Source organism: Vidua macroura, chromosome 5 (assembly GCF_024509145.1).
Source record: "Vidua macroura isolate BioBank_ID:100142 chromosome 5, ASM2450914v1, whole genome shotgun sequence".
NCBI classification, from domain to species: Eukaryota; Metazoa; Chordata; class Aves; order Passeriformes; family Viduidae; genus Vidua; species Vidua macroura.
This window is the reverse complement of record NC_071575.1, coordinates 41,886,192-41,910,922: the sequence shown is the minus strand read 5'-3', so window position 1 is coordinate 41,910,922 and position 24,731 is coordinate 41,886,192. Positions and strand designations below refer to the sequence as shown.

General features: G+C 35.2%; 1 protein-coding gene across 2 annotated transcripts in view; it reads right to left on the bottom strand.

Moving 5' to 3' along the window:
• Window positions 1-8,145: 8,145 nt before the first annotated feature.
• The window catches only part of TAFA2 (TAFA chemokine like family member 2), a 188,029-nt gene continuing 171,443 nt past the window's right edge, over window positions 8,146-24,731 (bottom strand). Inside the window, exons 5-6 of one of the 2 annotated variants that reach the window (XR_008437304.1) lie at window positions 16,749-16,996; window positions 8,146-10,330 (exon numbers count right to left, since the gene is read on the bottom strand). Coding sequence is in view for 1 of the 2 variants with exons in the window: in XM_053978554.1 (XP_053834529.1) it covers window positions 10,319-10,330 (12 nt within the window). In the remaining variant the exon portion in view is untranslated. The remainder of the gene's footprint in view (window positions 10,331-16,748; window positions 16,997-24,731) is intronic. The other variant, XM_053978554.1, reaches the window with a different exon arrangement.

The following is a 24,731-nucleotide window of genomic DNA, read 5'->3' as shown; positions in this document are numbered from 1 at the left end:
CTTATACACAAGCAAAATGCCAGTGCGTTTTCCGCATTACTCTCATACTAAATACAAAACACAGCACTGTACCGGCTACTAAGAAGAAAATGAACTCTATCCCAGGACAGATGTGAACATTCAAATTCTGCTGGTAACATCAGGTCTCCTTCCCTTCCTCACAGAAGAAGCAGCAGAGTCCAGAGCTGCTAAAACTGCAAAGCATTCATAAGTCAGTGAAAGGTTTACTGAAATGAAAATATGATTCCTATGTTAAAAAAAATAAAAAAAAACCCAAAACAAAACACAACAAAAATAATCAAAAGCAGAGCACAGCAGCAGCACAGAGGCAGATTTCAGGCTGGATTTCAAAAAAAGTGGGCTTGCACATTACTGTATTGTTGATAGAAGTACAGCATCACATGGCGCTGCAACTTCCCCATCCTGTAGTCTGGACCACAAACCCCATTACACCTACTCCAGTTCAAATCTGTGAAAAGTGAGTCAGCTCATGCTGCTGGGCAGATTATTGCTCCTGCTCACACCAGCTCATTGCAAGCTGGCTCAGGCATCTCTTCAGTCTGCCACGTGGATGCCCACAGTGCCACAGATCAGCATGCTCTGCACCATTACACTCCTCAGATCAGACACTTAGGCATTCACACAGCATTTTTTGTTTTAACTGTGAATGAAGCATGTTGAAATTCTAAGCAAGCACCATTCTACAAGCACCAATATTTCAACCAAACCCATTTGTGCACTTATTGGTTGATCCACAGCCCACTAGAGACAATGGGATGACTGCCATTAACTTCACATCAGGCTCGTAAAAAATGAGGCAGATAACTTCCATTAATGTTAATGAGAGTCATGTATATAAATCACCTAACCATTGACGGAAAAAGAAACCTTCTTCTGTTCTGCTTTTTACACAGCTCCCACAGTCTGTGATGCTCATCCTCCTCCATTAGCATTGTGAACACAAAAGCTTTTTCAACAGCCACATCTTTCTGATGATTTTGCTTTCTGTCAACACGAGTAAAGCTTCATGTAGACAGAATACATCTAATAAACTTCATAAAGTTATGAAACAATTACATTTTAACATTGTAATGGACAGATTTTTACTATTATTACTATTTTTTCTAGTTACTTCTATTTATATAAATATGGATGTAAAAGTTTTAAAACAAACAAAAATTAATTTTGTCCTTTTAAAATAGAAGGTAATAATAATATGAAATGTCATTTATCTCATTAATATTTAAATTTGAGAGGAGTTTTAATAGCAAACCAGAAGCTGCATTTTTCATGTACATGAAGGTTGAGATACCAGCATCAGATATTAGGATTCTAGAAAGCATTGCAAATGAATTTTTAGTTTTCAAGACTAGTCTGCAGCTGCTTTGCTCCACGAGGTTTAGTCTTTCTTTAGCTTTATCCTTAATGTGGCACATTAATTACAGCCTCTCAATGGTTCCATTCCTTCAGGTCCTCATGTCTAGAAATGTTGCCACTCAAATAGCAAAGTGCAAGCTTTACATCATTCTAATAGTTAAATAATGGCAAGGCTATGCAATTGAAACAGCATGAAAGGTCACCTTGACAATATTCTGACTGGTTAAAAGTAGCTTAAGGCATCACATTTCTTTATTGTGAATGAGTTGACTGAGTTTATTACTGTTCGTGATATTTGAGTCATTTACAAGTTTGAAATAAAGAAAAGCCATTTTGGAATTGCTGCAAATTATCAGATGCATCAAATTCAAAGACTATTTATAAAGCATATTTTTTACTATATTGATCAACAAAAAAGTAAGAAGATGCAGGAGTATGAACCAATGACACAGATTTTGGAACAGCTCGCACAGGTAGTCACTATGAAACATAAACCTCAGCAGAAGTCCATCAGAAGATTTAGTCATCAGCAAAGTTCCCAGAAAGCTCTATTTTCAGGATGTAAGGTGCACAGGCATGAAACAGAGACCTCACACTGGGGTTTTGAGAAAAAAAGTTTTGTGCCAAATGATATTCATAAACTGCCTTTGGTATGTGTTTTATGGTAGGAATAAGACCAGCACTGAATTTCACATCTTTCTCTGTTGGAGATGGGACCAGAACCATAAGTTCCACAATTATATAACAATATGATATCTGGTGAAGCAGTAAAAGAAACCTAAATTTTCCGTCATCTTTATCTTATTCTTACCCAAGCCCTTGAAGTTTCATGTGCCCATTAATGTAGGTCTTCAAATTGACTGCAGCTTAATTTTCTGAATTATTTATCTAGAAAGTTAAGATTAGATTAATTGGAGAATAACTTCACTGAAGACAGTAGAGTTAACCCAAGCATAAACAGCCTTGAATTTGATTCTGTGTTTCTTTTCAGAACTGCTAATTGCAGAAATAGATTGGTTTCAGGTCCTTATTTTACATGCTTTAACAGAAGGTGAGGTAAGATCCAAGCTACATGGACTTGAGCAATAAACACATCATTAACTAAGTACAGTGAGCACTTCAGCTGCCAGTCTTCTGGTATGTCTGTATTTCCTTCCAAGGACATAAAATGTGGAAAATACTTGCTATTTTCCTTATCCATTAGGAGCATTAGGTAAAACCCAGGATTTAAAATGTGCTGGATACTTGATCGCATACATCAATACTTAAGGATCCATCTTTCAAGTTGCTATTAATCTTTTATATCGATATTACTACTGCCCAAATTTCTTATCATCAAATTTGAATCAAAGCAGAGGGCTGGATATTCTGAATGATGGAACACAATCTTACACAGAGGAGCCATAACTTTCTTCACTAATCAAGGTCTATTTGCCTGAAATTAATTAAATCAGTATGTCTTCAAGGCTCTTTCACTACTTCATCATCTAGTTTCTCATGCACATACTGAGAGAATGGAAAAACCACAAAATGCTGATGAAAGACTTACCACCCAATGACCATTTTCCTGCAGTGATTAAAAAAATCAGTAATGAATGACACTATTTTAAAAGGTGCCACCAGCAGCTGACTGAGAGACTAATATATATATAGCACAAATGAATAAATCATAATAGGATAAACGTATGAGAAACTGTAAAATATGTCTTTTAAGTGTGATGTTCAGACTGGTGCAAAATAAAAAAAAAAAATACCTTTTCACCTAATAATAAACATTTTCCATGTAGCTGTCGGGAAAATAAATCCAAACATAAAGAACAATCAAGGTTGTCAGCATAAGACAAAGCATTTGTGGTAATGCACATTTTGCTTCCTGCTGAGGCTTGTCAGAGTAACTATTCTTCTCTGAAAGGTTCAGGGCACTTGCCAGCAGTGTACTGTGTGACTCTGGTTTAGAAGAACAGTATAATAACACAGTCCATTTCCAGCAGCAAAGAAGGGGGTGTGGATCTGAACTTTTGTCTCTCATAACATGTCACCCAATCTTGGCTTTAGGAAGGCATATTGGCCAGCAAATACATACACAACTTTACTGCAGATACTATTTAAACAGCTATGTTCTGTCTTCTTTTAAAGAGGCAGTGGCCTAAATGGACATCCTGTGGACATATCAGACCTTTTTAAGGCCTATAGAGCCACACTGCAACAGATGCCCTACAGTTTCCTGATGTCCTTCTCTACTGATTTAGGTATAACATTTGATTTGGCTCCATGTAATAACAGACACCCTGTCAGAATTGTTCCTTTAGGAGCTGGGCAGATTTGTTTCTCTAGAAACACTTTCTACGCTTTCTCTTGGTGATAGGCCAAATTTTACCAGCCACTGCAGCAAGGTCATAGACATCAGTCTGCCCACCTCCCACCTGTCTAATGGGTAGCTCCTGCTAGTACCCACCTCTACTACAGGGACACCTTACAGTAACCCAAATGCTCCCTATTGAAGCCAGTTTCATGGTCAGTCTTGAGTAAAAAAAACCCAGAAAATAAATTACCTTAGAACAGGAAAGGGTCCTAAGTGTAACCAAAAAAAAAAAAAAGCATCACAAACATCTGTGTATAATACTTTGAATTAATGTATGATTAGCTTATTTTTAGCTGTATTTAACTGACACAGAAGATAATTAATTAATAGTAGTCAGTAATCATTAAAACATCTCTGCACTGGATACAATCCCCATCCATTAGTCAGCTGAGCTGGATGAAAGAAATATTAACAATTTTTTTGTGAAACAGAAACATGGTATTTATCAAAGACATTATGTTGACACTGAAATCACAAACTCATAGCCTAAGGCCTGATGCTGCCGACAGATTTGTATGGGTGGAATTTCTGGTCATTCCTATTAGTGAAAAGATCTTAATTGTAGTTTAAGTAAATATTTGGAAAAATGTAGGAAATACTGAATTGACCTCAAATTAGCAGCAAAATTACCACTATTACCCCTAAAGCCAGGTTTTAACCCACCGTCTAGAAGTGGATTTGAATGCACTGAGATAACAGCTCCATAAATGTCAATTTCCTTATGAAGTGGAAAGAAAGAGTTTGAACTTTTTCTGCTAAGTTTGCCTGTGTACAGAGGTCTTTTATAATATAAATTTAAATACACAATCTGTTTTATAATGTTTTCCATCAACTCTCTTCTCCATATGTTCTCCCACTAGGAATCTAATGAGTTCTACATATGAGGGATGACAAGGGAATATGCCTGAGAAATAATTCCAGCAATTATGGCATATGGAGGCATTGTTTTTGAGTCACTTTTGCCATGAACATTAGGCAGAGCATCTGGGACCAAATTATGTCTACCTGCCCATGGACATTAGCAAAATCATCATCTTCCATTTGTAAAGTCTGCTGAGATAATCTGACATACAGAGAGGACCATTTCATCAGCTTTATGATCAGGGAGCATATTGAAACACAGTCCATTTATAGCTAGAAAAAAATGCTTCTCTTTAGAAAGAATAGTTCAAACTGGAAGATAAGATAAAATTATAGAAACACACCATCTCTCTCTCTCTCTCTTCTCTCCTGTGTTCAGTTCCAGGCCACTATATATTAAACAAAAAAATTCTCATCATTACTGGAGTTTTGAAAGAACTGACTGGATTGCAGGACATGAGAAAATGACCAAAGAAAAATAAAAATAACAAAAATATGCACAAACTCTAAATCAGTAATATTAGGGATTATATTCTCTGTGCCCAAATATGACAAGGCATCAGTAATTAATCATAAGGAGGAAACAGACTAAAAAAACCTACTTTATGTGGAGACATAGTGACTAAAGTAGCATTTTGTAAGTTCTGATTTAAATACTAAGACATAAGGCTGGAGTACAGTTTTCAAGTACAGTTTCTGTCATGTTTGTTATGACAGTAAGAAGAAAAGTGTTCAAGAGATTCAACCACTCTGCTTATATGGAGTAAACTTGCAACTCTCCATATTCCTCATACTCAAGAAAAGTGTCTCAGCAATGTGAGTAACATAAGTATTTTTACATGTTGTTTTCCCAGCTGTGCAATTGAAGCAGTGAAAGCCATAAATCCCAAACTGCAGTGTCCTTAGGTTACCTCAGTGTTGTAGCAGAAAAAAAGAGTGTCCCTGCTGTTAGAGAGGATCTAAACCAGATTTCACATTTCACAGTTATGAACATAAATATCATTTGAAGAGCTGATATAGAAGTTTTACTGTTAGGGTTACATATATGCAATAATATTTCTATTACATAAACTATTTATTTAATTTAGTTGAGCAAAAAAATGGTTTTCAGGTTGAAAAACAGATATTTTTCAAGTCTTCCAATCACAGCTAATACTGATGTGATTAAGGACATTTAATCAAGAGAATCTATTATCTAGGAATAATCGGATTTCACTACCAATTGCTACACAGGTTGACCTGTGTACTTGCAAGGAAAGAGTGAAAATAGATAGTAGTTTCTTTAACCATTAACCTGAATAGAGAGAGAGATGTAAATTTTAATGAATTTACTCAATCAGAATTTTCTAAACAAAATGCTAAACATTCATCTGCATCTGATGGCCCTTTAGAAACCACACTGAAATCACCCAGGTGCCTTGCCATTTCTGTCATCTGGCTTTGGAGAAAATCCCAGAGACACGAGTCAGACCTTTCCTACAACCCAGAGAACAGGTCTAAGGTCCTATTGTCACCTCCACAGCTACAGGTTCAGGATGCTGATGGTACCGCTGTGCTCAAATGCTGGATCCACTTCCCCAGACCCTACACCTCTGGCGACGAAATCATACTTCAATTGTTTGACTCTCCCGGTATCCTATTCACAGCAGTCTGATAAAGAACTGTCACTCAAGAGTTTCAGTGGCCCTCCTTCCAGATGGTCTTAAATTAGTTTTGGATAAAGAGACGTTGGCAACACTTGTAATCTCAGCTGTTAAAACAAAATTGTGGGAAATTCAACCTTTTCATATACTACCTCTTCTGTAGTACAAATGAATACAGAATATACAGAAAACCCAGACATATTTTTGCTAAAATATTTGCAATGACTGTAAAGTAGTGTCCAAAAGTTAAATAAGCTCTTACAGAAACAAGATCAAAGATGTAATCTGGATATATTCACTCATTCTGTGAAAAAATAAACAGAAAAGTTCTTCAGGATACAAACTGTAAAGTGATTAGGAAATTCTTATTTTTCAATTTAAGACCACTGAATCCATGAGAAGTCATTTAACGGCATCAGATTGTTCAGGTGTGACAGGTTTGATGCAGAGCTATCTAACTTTTGGCAAAAAGAAACTAGAAATTAGGGCAACAGTTCTCTTGCAAATCAAAACTGTGCTCCTTTTCCTTGCCAATAGATTGGTTAACAACAGATGTGTAAAATATGAGGCATGAAGGAAGAGGCAGTAAATCAACAGAAAAGGATGCCAATCACATATTTCTGGTTTGTTGTTACAGACTTCCATGCATTACCTAGAAATTATAAAAGCCAGCTCTACAATTATGAGAAAAAAAAACCCTGCATATATTTTTATGAAAACTAACAAATTAAGATACTTTATATCAGATTATTTACTTTCAAAATTAATGCATCTGATGCACTCCTAAAGCATATAGATTCTTAACAAAACAGAGCTGCATTGGTTTGGTGAAGTACTGAAATGATACACCAGTAACATTTTTAGGCAGAGCTGAAGGAGTCAAGATTTAAAAGATACAGGATAAATAAAGATTATTAAAGATTATTATTAGTATTAAAGATTATTATATTATTATTAAAGATTTTAAAAAGATACAGGATAAAGAATTGTGAACATAGAGCACAGTAGATGTATTTATAGGTAGTAACACTGTTATCTGAGCAGTGCTGTTTTAAAGGTTAACATTCTTTATGACCAATAAACCACATACAACCAAGATCTAGACTTGAATGTTTTTTTAAGCTTTATTTTAGATTTGATCTGATATGAAATTTTTTTTCATTAAGATTCATGTCAGGACTTCCTTTTGTGCTTTGCTGAACTGATCCAATACATTTAACTGTGAGAGGTATGAACAAAGCAGTGATATTTCTTCCTCTCTCAATGCACTGCCACTTGAAACTGCAGAACTTCATATTCTGCAGTTTAGAGTTCTTGATGATTACTTAATTCAAAGAGTAACATGGATTTCCCTCTGATCCTAATGCCTGATCATTTTTGCAAACAGATAAAACAATTTAGAAAGTAGTATATAAATTATAAATGATTAATAGAAGCAATTCCCATGCTTATATGAATGCACATAGCTGATCCAGTCACCTGTACTCCATTTTCAAAGGAGCATTAAACCTGCACCGCGGATACCTGAACGGTGGTTTCCAGCTTGCTCAAGGTACACAAGCAGATCTGAGTAACTGGATTTCTTTTTTCTTTTCTTTTAAACAGTTCTGCAAATTAACCTAAACATTGCTTTTTCAGAAATGTCTTCTTGCTATTTAAAACATCTTAATGACAATTTTTCAGGATTCACATTTTGTGAACAGAAAAAAAAAAAATCAATCTGACCTGAAAACAACAGTACACCCACCAGAATTTCCCACAGGTATCAGTTCCTTTCAAAAAGGACATTTCAAAGTGGTAGGAAATATAAAGTTAATAAAACCATTGAGATTCTTATTCGTTAAAAAATTATTTTGTTCCATGAGTAAACAGATCTCCAATGCACACATTCATACAGGGAACTCTATTTTATATTACAATTTTATTCACTTGCTATGAATAGTCACAACATTAATCTACTGCAGAGAATCTATTCAGTATATTTGAAAATCCATTTATTTTCATTTATTGGTATGCATGTGTTACACTTGTATATAATACAGTATTTTCAGCGCTGGTTAAGAACAAGGAAACAAAGAAAACAAGTATTGAGAAGCATGATGTACATTTTCGACCAAATAGAGGTCATATTTAGATTTTACAAAACAGCACATTTATGGTTTGCACTGTCCCAGACAACGTCTTTAAGATGCTACCTTCCATCCTGAACCTCAGCAGAAATCCATATAATACTAATTCATCCTAAAATACCAAGAGACTTTGTTTCTGCTACAAATGGTTTATTCTAATTAAATTTTAATCAGAAAATAAGATCTTTTTCTGTCAACATATTTCTTATTATTTCCCAGCAAAATGATAGAATATACTTCTCAGTTTTATTCCCAACAGTAATTTATTTTACTTAAGCTCTCCTGTGCAATAATACAGCAGAGGTAATGAAATGGTTTTGGAGCAGCAGGGGCTACAGTGACAGGCAGAGCTCGCCAGGGTGTTCATCCATCACAGAAGTTAATATATAACTAAACTAGCCATGTCAATGGCTTGTAATGATTAAACCATTTCTTTCTATTCCATTTTTTTCTTTTTTTTTTTCTTTTTTTTTTCTATTTTTGAGGGGGTTTTGCTGTGTTTGCTAACCACACAGGACTTAAGCTTACTGCTATGTATTTTTGACTACCATTAAGTGCGTGTGGCTTTCATTTCAACTCACCAAAGCATACAGTCAGAACTCCCTCTAGTCAGTGTGTTTATGCACTGTCACTAAAAGGAATTGCCCAATTTCTTTTGTATCAACATTACAGATGGTACAATATACATTAAATGGAGTATAAAATTATACATTCTGTAATAAGTTAGAAAAAAGCTTAAAGATGCTTAAGGCCTTCAAATATTGAGGATTTTTTTCATGTAACAACACATCGCAAAGTTCAAGAATTTATAACAAAACCAAACAGATCTGAATTGGATGACTGTACACACACAAAATACCCATAAAGTGTAAAACTGGGAGAGCACTAGGACTTTTTTCCTTTATGGCAAACAGATTGAGCAGACATCTACATAAGCATCCATCAGTATTTAGGTTCAAGCAAGAGATTTTATTTTTTAATAAAAAGACAAAAATTCTGAATGATTACCATCCAATATCATAATTGCAAAACTCATTTACATCCCTGCCTACCTTTGTAAAAAAGGGATGAAATGGTGTAATTGACTGCTTACCATCAATTTAAATTAGTTAAAGGTTAGGAAAGTAAAGTACATATTGGGAACACCCATTTCCTTCAAACTAAATGGAAATGTATATATTAAAGATATAAAATGCCTTATAATGGAAGTGGTAATTGAATTTTGACCACTACTTTCTTTAACTGTTAAGCTGCAGTAGTTGGTTAGCCTTAGGGAAACATGTCAACCTGACTATACATTCTAATATGACTGATGTATTCAGATAACTATTACTTGTCAACAATAATTATTAACAATGGATATATAATTCCATTCCTATAACAAAGCAATTTCAAGATGTTGAAATATGTACCTTTGAGAGCTGCAAGATTAGAACACAAATAAAAATGTCTAAAACTGTGCCATGCTTGAGGACAATTTCTTCAACAGAAATTTAATTAAAGCAGTGTGCAGTCCCACCAGCCATCTGAACAGTGGACCAAGGATCATTTTAGAGTGAAGGATCCAATACATTTCATAGTTTGACTTCTTCAAGATGAAAAGCCACTGATCTGCAATGGAGAACCCAAAAGTTTGCTGCTTTTCTGCACCTTTAGAATATTAGCTCATGATTACAGCTGCAAATTCCTCAGCAAGTGCAATTTTACAAGTGTACACAGTTCAATCAGTTGAAATATTTGTGACATAGAAGTTCAAAATAACTTTCCAGTAGTTTTGATCTCAAGGCTGTTGCTGATTGCAAGCCAGGTTCTCATTGAAACAATTGATTCTGAAGGATACACCCCAGCAGTATAAAATTTCACTTCAAGGATTGCCTGGAGGAATGAAATTCCTATGTGTTGTATTTAATGTTATCAGCCTTGAGATTGGCTTGATTTGTCTTTAGCTATCGGGTTACCTGTAAAGAAAAAGAAAATGAGAAAATCAAAAATTGAACATAGTGAATCTGCTTCTGAAGTACTGGAAACAGACTGAAGTGTAAAATCTCTGTCCAGCAAACTTCTTTTGATTGTTTTTAAATAAGGGAATAAACCCCAATGGTATTAGATGGAATTGCTCCTCAACTTAAATTGTGTCTTTAAGTGCTTTGTGAGAATAGGATTTGACAGGGAGAAATTGAAATGTGACCATGCTTTAAAATATAATAAAATCATGAATTACCAATCCACAAATTTCTGTTTTCTGTTATTCTTTTTCGGTTGTTGTTAAAAATTCTGTATGGTAACAACTATGCTTTTTAAATGTTAGCTATTGAGTATACAGTGACTGATACTGGAGCTGTATTCTTCCATCCTTTGCATGCATCTTTACAAAACAATCATAACATCATAGAATCATTTAGGTTGGAAAAGGCAATGTCCTTTTAAAGGCTTAATGTATCTTATCAAGCAATAATCACTTAGTGGAGAAATAGGACAAAACTCATGCACAAGTTAACAAGAGATAGAGATCCTGTTATTCACAAAGTGAAAAATTGCCAAGGATTTAATATAGAGTGGTTTCACCCAGCCTAACATGAAACAAGAGGGAAACAGAAGGACCTCAGAGAAAGAGTGGGGAACAAAGCATTTCACAGTTTCACAATAATCCCTCAAACTGATTTGGATTTTAAACTTTAAAAGAAAAAAATTTGTTATATCAAAGAAACATAATTTTGAGGAATATTTCTGCTGTGTCAGTGGATACAATTAATCATCACATAGTCTTTTAATATCAAACTGTGTCAGGGGGAATGTCCCAAGGCTTGAGGAACAACTCATTGGAATGGTCACAACACTTTATGACATCAAGGGGCATATGCTTTTCATTTTGATCACAGAGAAAAGGGTCATGCTCCTTAATGATGAAATATCCTTTTGCCCTCAGCAAAACTGTTTGCATACAGCTCTTGTCAGCTCTGCAGAGCATAAACGTAGAACAAACAGAATATTAAACAGACTGTTCAAGGAGTTCATTACTTCGGTCTGCCTTCTCCACAGAGTTGTTTCTAGGAACTGCACTTGAGGCAATAATAAAATTGTGCTTCATGATTTTTATGATACATGGCCTTATTTATTACACTGCTTTTATTTTGCTTTGGTCTTGCTGTTGGAAACAGCCTCATGTGGTCCCTTCTAAAGTGGAAGATTGCCTGAAAAAATAATAAAGAATTAATTTAACAGTCAGGCAACATATTTCTGTGCCCTGCACCAAAGCTCAAAAGGCTGATGCACCATCTTATTTTTATTTATTTTTTTTGCTTTATTGTAGCAAGCTGAAATTTTACTCATGGAACCAGGTACCACTGAGCTACACAATGCAAAATACACATCTTCTGATACTATCCGCAGGTGGAATTTTATTGGCTTCATTTGTGATACATGTCTCTATGTCTATATCTATGTCTACCTAGCTGTCTATCCAGTAAAGAGCCACTAAGGCAAATACGACATGGGAGCATCTCATATGAGGAAAGGCTGAGAGCACTGGAACTGTTCAACCTGAAAAAGAGAAGGCTCAGGGCGAAAGACATCAATGTGTACAAATATGTGAAGAAAGGGTGGCAAGAAAATGGAGGCAGACACTTTTCAAGTGGTGCCCAGCACCAGGACAAGAAACTGAGAACAAGCAAACACAGGCAGTTCCCTCTCAGGAAAAAGTTTTTTACTGTAAGGGTGACTGAACACTAGCACATATTGCCCAGGGACATCGTGGGCTCCATTCTTGAAGATATTCAAAAACTGTCTTGTCCTAACTGGCTTTAGATATGTCTGCTTAAGCCAGGGGGTGGCTCTTCCAGAGTTGCCTTCCAATCTCAACTATCCTGTGATGTAATATTTCTATTACACCCAGCTCTACGCGTGGGCTAAAGTGATGAACTTCAGATAACAAAAATGGTATTTTTGCACATACATGACTGCTCAGTTACATGGCTGTTTTGAAGTGGAAATGTATTTTCAGTCACAAGAAAATTCAGTAAAATCATAATATGCAGGCCTATCTGCTCGCCCCACCTAACGCTACAACCCTGTGGTGAAAGCAACATACACTGTCACATAAATTGGATAGGTGATAAAAATAAGAAAAAAAAAGAGCAGATAGCCATTCAGAAATCTGCTCTGTATCAGGTCACTCACCTACATATATATATATATATATATATATATATATAGTGGTCCACATTTGCCTCTGTGTATGATGTTAATACTTCTTATTTTCAAGCATAGATTGCATATCAACGTTAACGGAAGTTATATATCCATATACCATACATGTCAGGGAGTGAATAAACCTCTTGGTTATTAAAAGCAGCTTCATACAGAAGCAAAGAAATTTTAGCTAATACCTAGTGATGGTAATCCCAGAAATGCTTAATTTTAGATAAAGTAAATGCTATTTGATTTAAGCGTCTGGGAAATAAGGTATTAAGGTATTGTGCCAAAGGCTTCGTAGGACAAGAGGGACCAATAACAACATGTGTCTGATCTTTAAAATCCTTAGAGAACAGTAACACCCTGAAGCATGCAAATCAATTTTTCAGTTAATAATTAATATATATGGAAAATTAACAATACAAATTTTAAAAGTACATTAAACCTTTAGCATCCTAGGTGTTGATTTGAATTAATTTGATCATTCTTGGGATGCAATTACTCTCTTTATACTAATAAATTTTCTCACATAGTTGCTATATGATAAATACACCGCATTAGATGACCTTCATTTTCTTTTCCTAAATATGCAATTAAAGCATAATTACTCTGCAGTTGCAGGCTTTTTAATTTAAATTAGTGAGTCACTGCTGTAAATTGGCTGTAATTGTATGTGGACTCACTTGTTTTATTTTAACACAACAATATATAATTAAATGCACCTGAAGATTTCCACTTTATTCTGCTCACTAAATGTTCAGAACAAACTCAGTCTTTAGGTAAAGTCTTTTTGCCAGGATAATGCAGAATGGATCACAGACTAAAAGATCTCATGACAACACATTAGAAAAGCTACCAGCCTCAAGAGATTTTTCTGGACAACCACAAAATATCCTCATTTGTGAAATCCACACAGTGGATGAATACAGCAGATAATATTGTTTATTACATTAGAATAGATTTTCAATAAAAATTAAGTCTGATACTTTTACTCAGGACTTTCTTCTGCCTTAGAAGAGGAAAGAAGAAAAATCAAGACTATACGATGTAAAGAATGGTTGAGAGAATATTCCCTGAATAGTAAAGCACTTCTCCCTAAATTCAGGCACCTCAGCATAAAAGTTACAGAACCCCAGTTAGATATAGTAAGTGTCTTCTGTTTCTTCAGAGAAACAAATATATCAGAAATCATTAGCTATGTACAAAATAGCTTCTACATCCAAAATTAGGCACATAATTAATTATTATATAATAAAGTTAGAATAAAATAGATAACAATATATGGTGTATTGAAATTAAGCATGTGCTGGAAAGTTTCATAACACAACTTGTACATTACTATTTTTTGACTGGCAGCTTTTTGAATTTTTTTCTGTGTTTATCATAAACCATGCACGAAATCCATATTGAAAACAGACTAAAGTTTGCAAAGTCAAGCACTTGAAAGTTAGCAACTTGCCTTTTTATATGTCCCCTTGCAATTTATTTCTCTCTCTTTTCTATCATGCACAGTAAAGAAGAGACTAGTGTGTGAGGAGAGTTGGAGGGAAGACAGGACTATGTATCAATGCAAATGCAGAAAAGGTAAAATTTTTAAGCCAATGGTTCTTGCCTTGACAGATAACTCCACATGGAATGGATGCACCCTCTGTTCTAGGTTTTCTCCAAAGAAACAGAAAGTACTTAATAGAGGATTTTTTCTTTTTAATTAGAACTGTTCCATCGACCATATAGGATTGTGTGTGATCATAGGTCATGTCATCTAAGCATACTCAGGCTGTCTTTTTCTTTTCTTTTCTTTTTTTCTTGAGATATGCAAGACACAGAAAGGAAATTACTTTTTGTGAAAGCAATTAGTAGCTCACCCTGAGCCAAGCGTAATTTCATGAGACAAAGTTGACTTGGCACCCCTTCCATTTTTCTCTAAAATATTAAAAGCCTGTGGGAAACAAAAATGGTATGGGGATTTCAAGGAAAAATAAAAGGGGTCTCACAAATTTATTTAAGGAAATTACAAAAGCCATAAGGAATGCCTTGAAGAAATGCCTTCAATGGATTGTCCTTCAAGTCCTGGAGAAAAGACAGAGATCCCATACCAAAACAGCCCTTGTTTGTATGCAATATATTCCTGTCCATTTTGTTATTGTGGTATCCTTTCTTATACTGTATGCAAAATACCACAAAAAATTAATAAAATTATTAACAAAGTGATTCTTTAGCAAACCTTTGCTAAAAAGGAATGAACTCAGGAGGGCTATATCAGTCATTTTTTTTCTCTAACGTAAATAAATTTTTTGTGGTAGGAAGAACTTAATATAAATACCACAGTGTAGAAACAGAAGGGCCCATATAACCAGAAACAAACATCTGCCAGTGCATTTTTTCTACTCATGCCCTCTGAGAATGTGGTTGAGTTTGGAAATTGATCTTTTGAACAGATGGAAGCACACTATTTCCTGGAACTTTAAAATCCATACAGTGTGTTTGCCATGCACCATCATTCATACATGGCTTGTGAAAGCAAATGACAGCTTGCATTGCCACTTGTGCATGTTCATTCACTGAAACAGTTCAGCTTGTAAGCTTGGAAAATGCTTCTGTTCTAGTACCAGTGATAATCCAAAGTACTTTGCAAATGTTAACAAAAGACAGGTTCACAATTTCCTCACAGATGGAAAATCATGTAAGTTATGTTCCAATGAATTGGGAAAAGTGGACAAAAAGATGTTAAGGACCTTTCTGGAACAGGGCTTGTATATGTATAGACCCTTTACAGTAGGTAGATGTGGATTTGGGTCTTTATTGCTAGAAAACTGGGTTTCTGGAGGCAGGAGGAGCCATTTCAAAAGCATGAGAAATGAAGGTGACTCAAGCACATTTCAAGGGAACTGCAAGAGAGAACCATTAATGAGGACACAGGCCCTTATTTTAGTATTACAGACAGCTCTTTGACTGGGCTAATGACAAAAGGCAAAATTTGAGTCACTTGTGAGCAGTCTGGAAAACAGATGTTTAATGATAACTACATGGATTCAATTACCTTTAGAGGAGGTTATGTATTGGAAGATACTTTTTCAAGACATCAAATGTTTCATTCCTGTTTATAAAATTTTGACCCTACCTAACTTTTTATTTAAGAACTCAAGAGCTTCAAATTGTTCCCTTAGTTTGATTTTAGGCACTGCAGTATGAAAAGTATTAATCTAAACATGTTCCCAAGCCTGTTAAGCAATTTAGAATTCTAGATCCTCATGCTTGTCCTTCAGGAGCTATGACTAGCTCATTTTATTAATTAAAAAGAGTATTTCCCAGGACATGATTCAAAAGGTTCTTTGGTCTTTGATAACCATGGGATTCTGAAACCTTATCATTCTTTCATATTTCTATTGCATAATCGGAACTGCACTTGTGATAGTTCCTGTGCTCAGGACTTCCATTATAGAGAGACAACATTCTGAAAACTCATTTCATGCAATGCCATTTGAAATATAACTGTACCCCTTTATTTCCCACTGCTCTTAAGGATTTCAACAGGAAATTTTTGGTGGTAAAGTGAAGATCTAGACAATCAGTGTTAAAAATTTTAATTGAAACTAAAAGTCATTGGAAATCTTTCCCATGTAAAGCAATCTTTCCACTTACTTCAAATAGTTTGAAGGGTAGGACTAGTAAAGTAGGTAATGGAAAAATACCTCAGAGCATGGCATATGTTCCTGTAAATGATAAAGGTCTTCATCTTTAACACAATTTTAAGATAGATAGACAACTTCTAGCCCATCTTAGGAATGTAATGGAAATACCCAATTCTTAGTTTTTTATTAAATTTAAGTAATTCAGTATGTGATACTGAGCTTTCAACTACAGATGCCATACCAGACTGGATGTATTAAGATGAATTTCTATTCCAAGAGCATCTGCTGTTTTTCCATGAGAGTAACTTAAGCTTACCAACTGGGTCTATCTTTGAAAGTCAAGAGTGTAAAGATATTTTAGGGCTCCCAGAAGCACCTAAGTAACACTCTGAGGCTACTTAGTAGCACAGACAGAATCTCTTCAACCACCCTCCAGAAACTCTGCCCGAATGAGCCACAAGTCTTTAATGTCCGCAGTAAACTAAGCAACTGCAATGAGGAGTAAGGTACAACAATTCCTGTAAATACTATGTAAACCTGTATTTGTACACACCTGCTGCTCTGTGAGTAATAAACCGGGGCTGGAACACATTTTCTGGAGTGGTTTGACTCTTTATTCCTCAACGAACGTTCTGGCCCTTCCTTAGAATCCGACCAAGACTAGGATTCATCACAACTAGTGCTCCAACGTGGAGCCAGAATATTTTTTGTGTGTGGAAAAAACAAAAATTGTCATCAGGCACAGCAGAAACCTCCTTTCTCTACTTCTCCATTCGGACTTGAAGAGTTTTACACGTTTGCCTAAGAAACAAACACATGTCAAGTACTACACTGTTATGAAATTAGTTACAGAAAACAAAACTGGGGTAGTTGGAATATTTTTTAAACTTACAAGGAAAAATACAAAATGACAGGTTAAAACATTTCAGTATCAGAGAAAATTCTCTTAGGACAAGTGTATGGTCTTTAAAATACCCAAACATACTCAAATTCAAACCAAAAAGCAATAGAAACTGATAGATTACACTCATTTCTGAAAGTATATTAGCAAAATTTAAGTCTGACAAAACAGTAATTGAGTTCTTTGAGAATAAGTTCCTACATAGACCTGTGATACAGAAAGGAGTCATGAAGTCAGAAGACAATTCCTTCAAAATGAAAGCTTTTAGTGTGTTCTCCTCATATATGTTTAAAGAAAAAAAAAACCAAAAAATTAGAAGGTTACAGGAAACACTATAAAATAACAGAAGACACATTACACATTTCAAAAGACAATATTCAATTCAGATAGATAGTTCTTTATCTAGATATTTGAGATAGATTTTGAACCTGCCAATAATGATTGCTTCTGAAGTGATACGCAGCATCTCAAAAGATCACGTAAATTTCTTTAAGTTTTCTTCTTTTATTTTCTTGACCCTTTTAACTTAAATATCACGTTGCAGATCATTGAAAATATACAAGATTAAACTCAAAACTTCAAAAATTTCTTGCTTAAATAAAATCTCTACATATTTGAATACTATGAAACCAATTAATATGGTCCTGTATTCATATTTCCTTGAACTGGATAGTTTACAAAATAAAATTCATTGGTACAACTCACTGGGACAATTATGATAGTGAATAGCTGATGAAGATATATGAGTTACATTAAGGCTAAATCAAATTCATTAGTCCTTCCTATGTACTCATTATTACTGTCTTCCAAAAGGTTATGTCACTGTATTGAACATACCCTAATTTTCTCAATGTTTCTGTAAATCGGTAGAGAACAGAGTTTATGGTAGAATTATTTCAATGTAATACAATGTTTCATTTACACACAAAAGTTTTATATTATAATAAGACTTAAGCAAAAACCTTCTTTTAGTTTCTGTAACAGATAATAACTGCAGCAATTCAGACAAGGATATATCCTCTTGAGGTTTTTATGGTGCTCACAACTCCATATTGGGACTGCAGCATGGCGGCATAAAAGACTGCAAGACAATTAATTACAGAAATGCAATTTTTTTCTCTTCTACACCACTTATCCTGCCTAATCATCCCAAATGGGAGATAAAAACAACCTCTTTCCTTTCAACATATGAGGAAACTGAAGCATAATAAAGAATCATGTTACCCTTCCAACTGTCAGGAAGTAAGTGGAAGTGGAGAGATGGGAACAGAGCCCTTCTGTGTTTGGCTTTATCTGACTTCACTTACCTATAGAAAAGGCTGCACTTTGTTTTTTACTGGAAAGGAAAACCTATAACAAGCAGCTTTCTGTGTTTACATTCTAAATACAAAAAAAGCAAAGCAAATTAAAAAAAACTCAAACCCAGCCTTGTTTTAAAACTAGACTGAGGTTCTAAACTGTCTAATAGGCACAAAGGATTTTCATATTTTATTATATTTTTCCAGAAATGGGGTCGGACTGAACTTCCAATTATCCCCACTAAAAAAATCAGGTAGTCTAAGTTAATCAAATTTGAGATCTTTTTCTTCTTCAAATTTTATGCTGTAGAGTTTTTTCTGATATTTTGAATGGATAGTAGTAAGCCATTTGGACAAGTTCAAAATAGAAATGTAAATTGTTTCCTTACCTGTAATTTTATCTTCTCTATAAGAATACCTGCTGTTCTGTTAGTGCAGTACTGATGTGTTTTCTGCCTTTGTCCCAAGCTTCAGAGATTCCTCTGGTGATTTTTTCCCCACTTGCTTACCAGCTTCCACTACTCCAGGAATACTGCCATAGCTGAGGGAATATAAGACAACTAAAAAACAAGTTAGAAAACAGCAGAACCAATATCCAGGAAGGAAAAAAATACTTAAAAACAATGAATCAGTCATCAACTTGAACCCCTTCAATCATTTTCCTTTCTCTTTTCATCCATTTAGAATTTCCACATGAAGAAAAGACTTTTCTGTGCTTGGAGAAATTTTGGCTTAAAAATGGGTACTGACAGAGTAGTGGGTACCCTTTCAGAGAATATAAAATTAATTTCAGGAAATCTAATTTTAACCTTCTCCTGTACGAGTACCCATCATGCCATCACTCCAATACAGATAAGAAAGAGAAGAAAGAGAAGAAAGAGAAGAAAGAGAAGAAAGGTGGCAGATTTGGAGGATTTCAGAAGAATCTCTGATATCTTTTCTCAAGTCCTAATAGAACTGTGGAAAAGGAAGACATGGCTTTTCACCCAGAGGCTGTCATTATTAAACAATAAGGATTTCTCATTGCCCAGGAAAACAACACATAAAGTCTCTTTCACTAAGACATAGTCAAGATTATGGTTTCTGATTCCCAATAGTTGTAGTCATCTTGGTCAAAGATGAAAAGAGCAAGTACTGTCAGTTTAAAAAGTAAATGTTTTCTTCCTTGAGCATTATGGAGACATCCAGGTGAAATTTACAACACCTTGTAACATCTCTGTACTTAGGATCACCTAGATACTATTTCTGAACTTCACAGTACACAGAAAAGAAGTGTTCTGTCAAAGCTAAAAATGAAAGCTAGGAGTTTCAACTAAGAACCTACTGTGGCATTCAACTTAAATTGTCTTTCTTATAGAACCTGTCCAGTTGTCTTCACATATGCATTTTCTTATTATCTTATCTAAATAGAACGTGACCTAAGACAAAGTATGAATGAATCAAAGTAGCTAATTGCAATTAGACTCTGAAATTGTAAAATCTCAAGCAGTGAAGGAAAGACCAAAAGGCTCACAAGAGGCTGTTACCTTCAAGTTTCAGGAATGTAAGTACCAATGATGTGATTTAAGGTTTCAAGAAAGAAAAAGGATTCTGGCAATTTCCTGATTGACCTTTGAAATAGTGATTGGCTTTCCAAGAAATAGGCTTCAAATTTGTCAAGTTGCATTCTAGAAGAAAGTCTTCTGCTTCTTTTTTGTTCTTTGCAGATGAGGAACAAGAATTATTAGCAAGTGGAATTGGAATGATGATTTGAAGATGAGAAATTTGCATTTTCCAAGGTCACTCTGAAAAGGTGACAAGGAATCAGGATAGAGAGATCTCCAATTTCTAGAACAACTAATCTGATTTTGGAATGCATTTGCCTGAATTAGAAACAGCATGAGCAGAGATACAGTCCTTTGGTCCTCCTTTGGCAGGAACGTGTTCCTAAGCCACAAAGTTAGAATTCAGGATGAAGAAACAAGTTCTTCTGGCTAGCATCAGTAATTTATCTTCTGACATTCTTCAATCTGAAGAGACAAAACTACAGCTCTATTAAAATTCTCAGATATATTACTAGTGAGTTTGTAGATACATGTTGATTAGACACAATCCATTGTTTCCTTGATAACCCATTGATCTTTGTAAACTGGAGACAAACTTTTGTTTGGTCTTGCCAACATAATTTTATAGGTTTCATCATACAAATAAACTCTGGTGGACTGGATATTTTGTAGCTACACCCAGAATCTGGACTTCAGAATTCTATGGCATTTATCGCTGCAGATATGGAAGGAAATGGATGATAATCAGGACTGTAAGATGTAAGGGATCATCTGTGTATTCTAATAATGCAGTAGAAGAAAGCTCAGAGTCCGTTTTATAGAACATGGAAAGTCCTTTGGAGTCTTTTCTCTACACAAAGCAGTAGTGTCTTTCCTGAAATTGACTTGGTGTTCACCAGGGTGATAGAAGGAGTAAACTACAAGTCATGAAAAAAATGAGCAATTTTGAAATTCTCATTGAAATTAACTCTATGTTGCTTGTCTTCTTTATTAATTTAGTCATAGGCAGCAATCTTCCGCTTATTCCTACCTGAAATTTTTCTTCATTTAGAAGAGTTTTCACAAGAGATAGGACTATCTTCATTAATCTTAGGGAGAAATAGTTAAGATTTACAACCATGCTCACTTTGCTATGCAATGGAATAATGTCTGAGTAATCTGATTTCAATTGGTTTGAGTTGTTCACTCCTCCAACAGTGACTCTGTAGGCTCAGAATGCTCTGTATGTCTGATTCTCCTCTTCATAACGATTATTATTCATTTCCTTCCCTATAAGGCAGAAAAGCAGAGCTGCACCAAGGGGATGTTTCTGATGTTTTCTATAATTAGGCCTAATGAGTAAGGGAATACCTCAAGAAAACTATGTTATTTTGAAGAAATGAAAACATTACCTTTTGAACAATTGAGGCCCAGTTTTCCACTCCCTCATACAATTCTGCCACTAAGCAGTAATGCAGAGTTTGTGAAATCTGTGCCAAATACCCAGGGAAAGAGGAAAAAATTCTGCCCGCAGCTATGGTTTCAGAATACCCTGGTCTCTCTGACCAGAAATATATCATTTCTGACTTGCAGAAATGATCCAAAGAAGCCCCTACAGACTAAAAAGGAGGGCGAGACAAAACAGAAGCACTAGTTTTAGACCATGCCAGCATGATTCACATGATACTGGCATTTGAATATCATCTTGTACAGGAATTTCTAAGCTATTAGAAGCTGACAAAAATTTTCCAAGAAAATTTAAAAAGACTACTAGATATTCAAAGAGTCCTTCTTGCACAGCTGTGAATGGCAAAGCGACTGGCAGAATGAAGCTGCAAATGGAAGTGGAAACACCTTTGATTTTGGTATCAGGACATTGTAAAAGTGGAAATTCATGGGGTGAATGAATTGAAGAAAACCAGTCATTAACAAACAGCTTTAAGAACTTGTTCTTATTTTCCATCACAGAAGCAGAAAATTATTCTTCAGACATGAGGTCAATGTCTCAAACATGCCAGCAAAGGACAAGGCAGAAGAATAAAAAAAAGTAAATCACAAGTTGAATCTTTTGGGACAAAGGCAGAAAACATTTTGGCTGGACAGACGAATTGGAGGATTTGCACACAGAAGAAAGTAATGATTGCAAAAATCACTGATTAGTAATTAATGACATGCAGTTGAAATCTATTTGCATTTTTCTTTAAATATTGAATAGTTTCCTTTGATTTCAGCGTAATTCTGTCAATTCAGGTTCTGGAGAAGATAAAATGGTGCTTTACAATGCATCCTAGCTGCAGTCTTACCTTCGAAAAACTATTCCCTGACAAAAATGCATAAACTACAGCATATACTACTATGCTGTGAGTGTGATGAAGGGATTGCAAAACATTTCATTTCTCATTATTTCTACAGTGTATCCACTCACAAAAAAAAATATTATATTGCCCTTTCTGAATAGCTTGAGACCATACTCAGTGTATTCACAGGGAGATACAACAAGGTAATCTATAATTAGCCTCCCTCTTTTCCAAAGATCTGTACCCGTGAATATTTCCTTTAATCCATTCTCTCTTTTGATGTTACTCACTTTTGTTCTTCATTTCAGTATCCATAGGACTCGAAGTCAGAACAGAACTAAACAAAATTTGAAACTGAAAATGTCCTGGAATTCGAATGCTTGGATTATCCTCACTGGCCCAACAAGTTTTACTGACAAAGTCTATGACTTTGTTTACAGAATTCACACCACAACACTTCTTCCTTTAATCCTTTATTCCATAATTGCTCTTTTGCAGATATTTCAGAGTACATTTGCTTTTGGGGAAAAGACCATGGCGTGTCTAGATTTCTATGACCACAAAGGAACATCAACAAGCTGTAGGCCTAGACTCCTGCCAAATGGAGATTCACAACTTTACATAGGATAGAACTAGGCACACTGACTTCACATTAAAGCAAATTTAGTATATAAAAGCTATTTTTAGAAAAATCAGTAAATTGTAGAGCCCTCAATACTAATGAATTTTAACATGCGTTGGCTGGCATGCTGACTATTTCCATCAAAATGCCCAAGTGTCCCAAAAGACTAGTGTTTAGATGCCCTACAAAAAATACAAAGCTTCAAAATGAAAGAACTGTGGTGCTAGATCAAAACAATAATTACTGATTAATACAGAAATCCAGCTTGAACCTAGAAAATGTCATTGTGTTTCCATTACCAGCTTATTTGTCCCCTAAAACTTGTATTTATTCTTAGAAAATATGTGCATACCACTTACTGCTATTTCAATGACAGATTAGATACAGTGGTCTCTGAGTTAGCAATGAGAAACATGCTGAGACAGCTGCAAATTTCTCCTAGTGACAGATTAGCCAAAGGCATGGAAAGAGATACCATAGCAACAAAGAGGCTGTCACAAGTGCAATCACTCTTTTCCATGGGTAATATTTTGCTACAGTTTGTGCACTCACTTATATTGTAATCACATCATTTTTATGAACCTCCAGGTATTGCTGGTCACTGTATATATGTACATTATTCCAATAAATCTTCATTTGAAATTAAAGTAGGAGCTGAGGAGTCTATACAGGGGCTCTGAAGTGAGGCAGAGGAACAAAGTAGTTTTACAGTGAGGTGTTTTCTTCAATTATAAAACCCCTTACATAATAGTAGGAAAATTTTGCACTTCCTGTACCTGATACATGGCAGATCATTGATCCATCCTACAATTATTTCACATTTCTCAGTGGTCAAAAGACAATTTTTTTTAATGTCATGTAAGTTAGTAGTGGTTTTACACTGTAAAACATGTCATGTGAGACATACACTGCTTTCTTAGCACTCACTGACCACAACTACCATACATTCTGCCTATCAGAAACATCCTGGAATAGCCTATACATTGTATTTAGATGATGAATTTCTGCTTTTCCTAATTCCATATCATTACTACTGCTGTTTTTGAAAAGCCTGGAGGAGGAAGAGGGACAAACACCTGAACGAAGAAGCTACCACATATTTAACTTTGGCAGAAAAAAACAGTAACACTTAAAGAACCTATGGATATGTTGCTTGTGTGGAGAAGTACAGACCAACAACTAACATTGCTGCTTTGCTAATACTAGGTAAGGTTCAGTTACAAGAAAAATGCCATTCTCCTTTCATAACCAGGGACAACTTTTAGCTCTCTTGTGTTATGTTGTCTCACTCAAGCAGCTGTTATGACAGCACTGCTAGCAGTTGAGTCACCACTTTATGCTGCCTCTTGATACTGGGAATCTGAGTAGCTTACCAAAATGTAACGGTACCAAACAGGGGTCCTTCCACTCCTTATGCTGAAAGGGTTATGAACAGCATATTTTATAAATTGAAACATAAATAAAATTACTGTCTCTCCTTTCACTAGCTGTAATTAATATAGAAACAACCCAGCATCTGCAAGTGAGAAAGAGGAGATAGGGTAAAAATGTAAACAGTATTTCTAGATAGCAACAAAAATGCATTGATTGAGAGCAGTGGGATGCACATACTGAACACAGTTTGGCTTCAAATGAAGCCAGTTGGTGTGTTTGGGCAGTATATTTTCTCATTTTCCAAGGATCTTATTCAATTTTGAATTTCCTTTAAATTCTGGAAGCTATAATGTAAAATTAGATAAATTGGACTATTTCAAACAACTGAGTTCAGGCTCTCTCCTATATTGTTTTGTAAGGTATAGACACTCTCAGTTTGATCATGGATTTCTCACCATCCTGGCAATATTTCTGTTCTTTCCACACTAGTTGTCTGTCTCTGGTATTGATTTGGAATACAG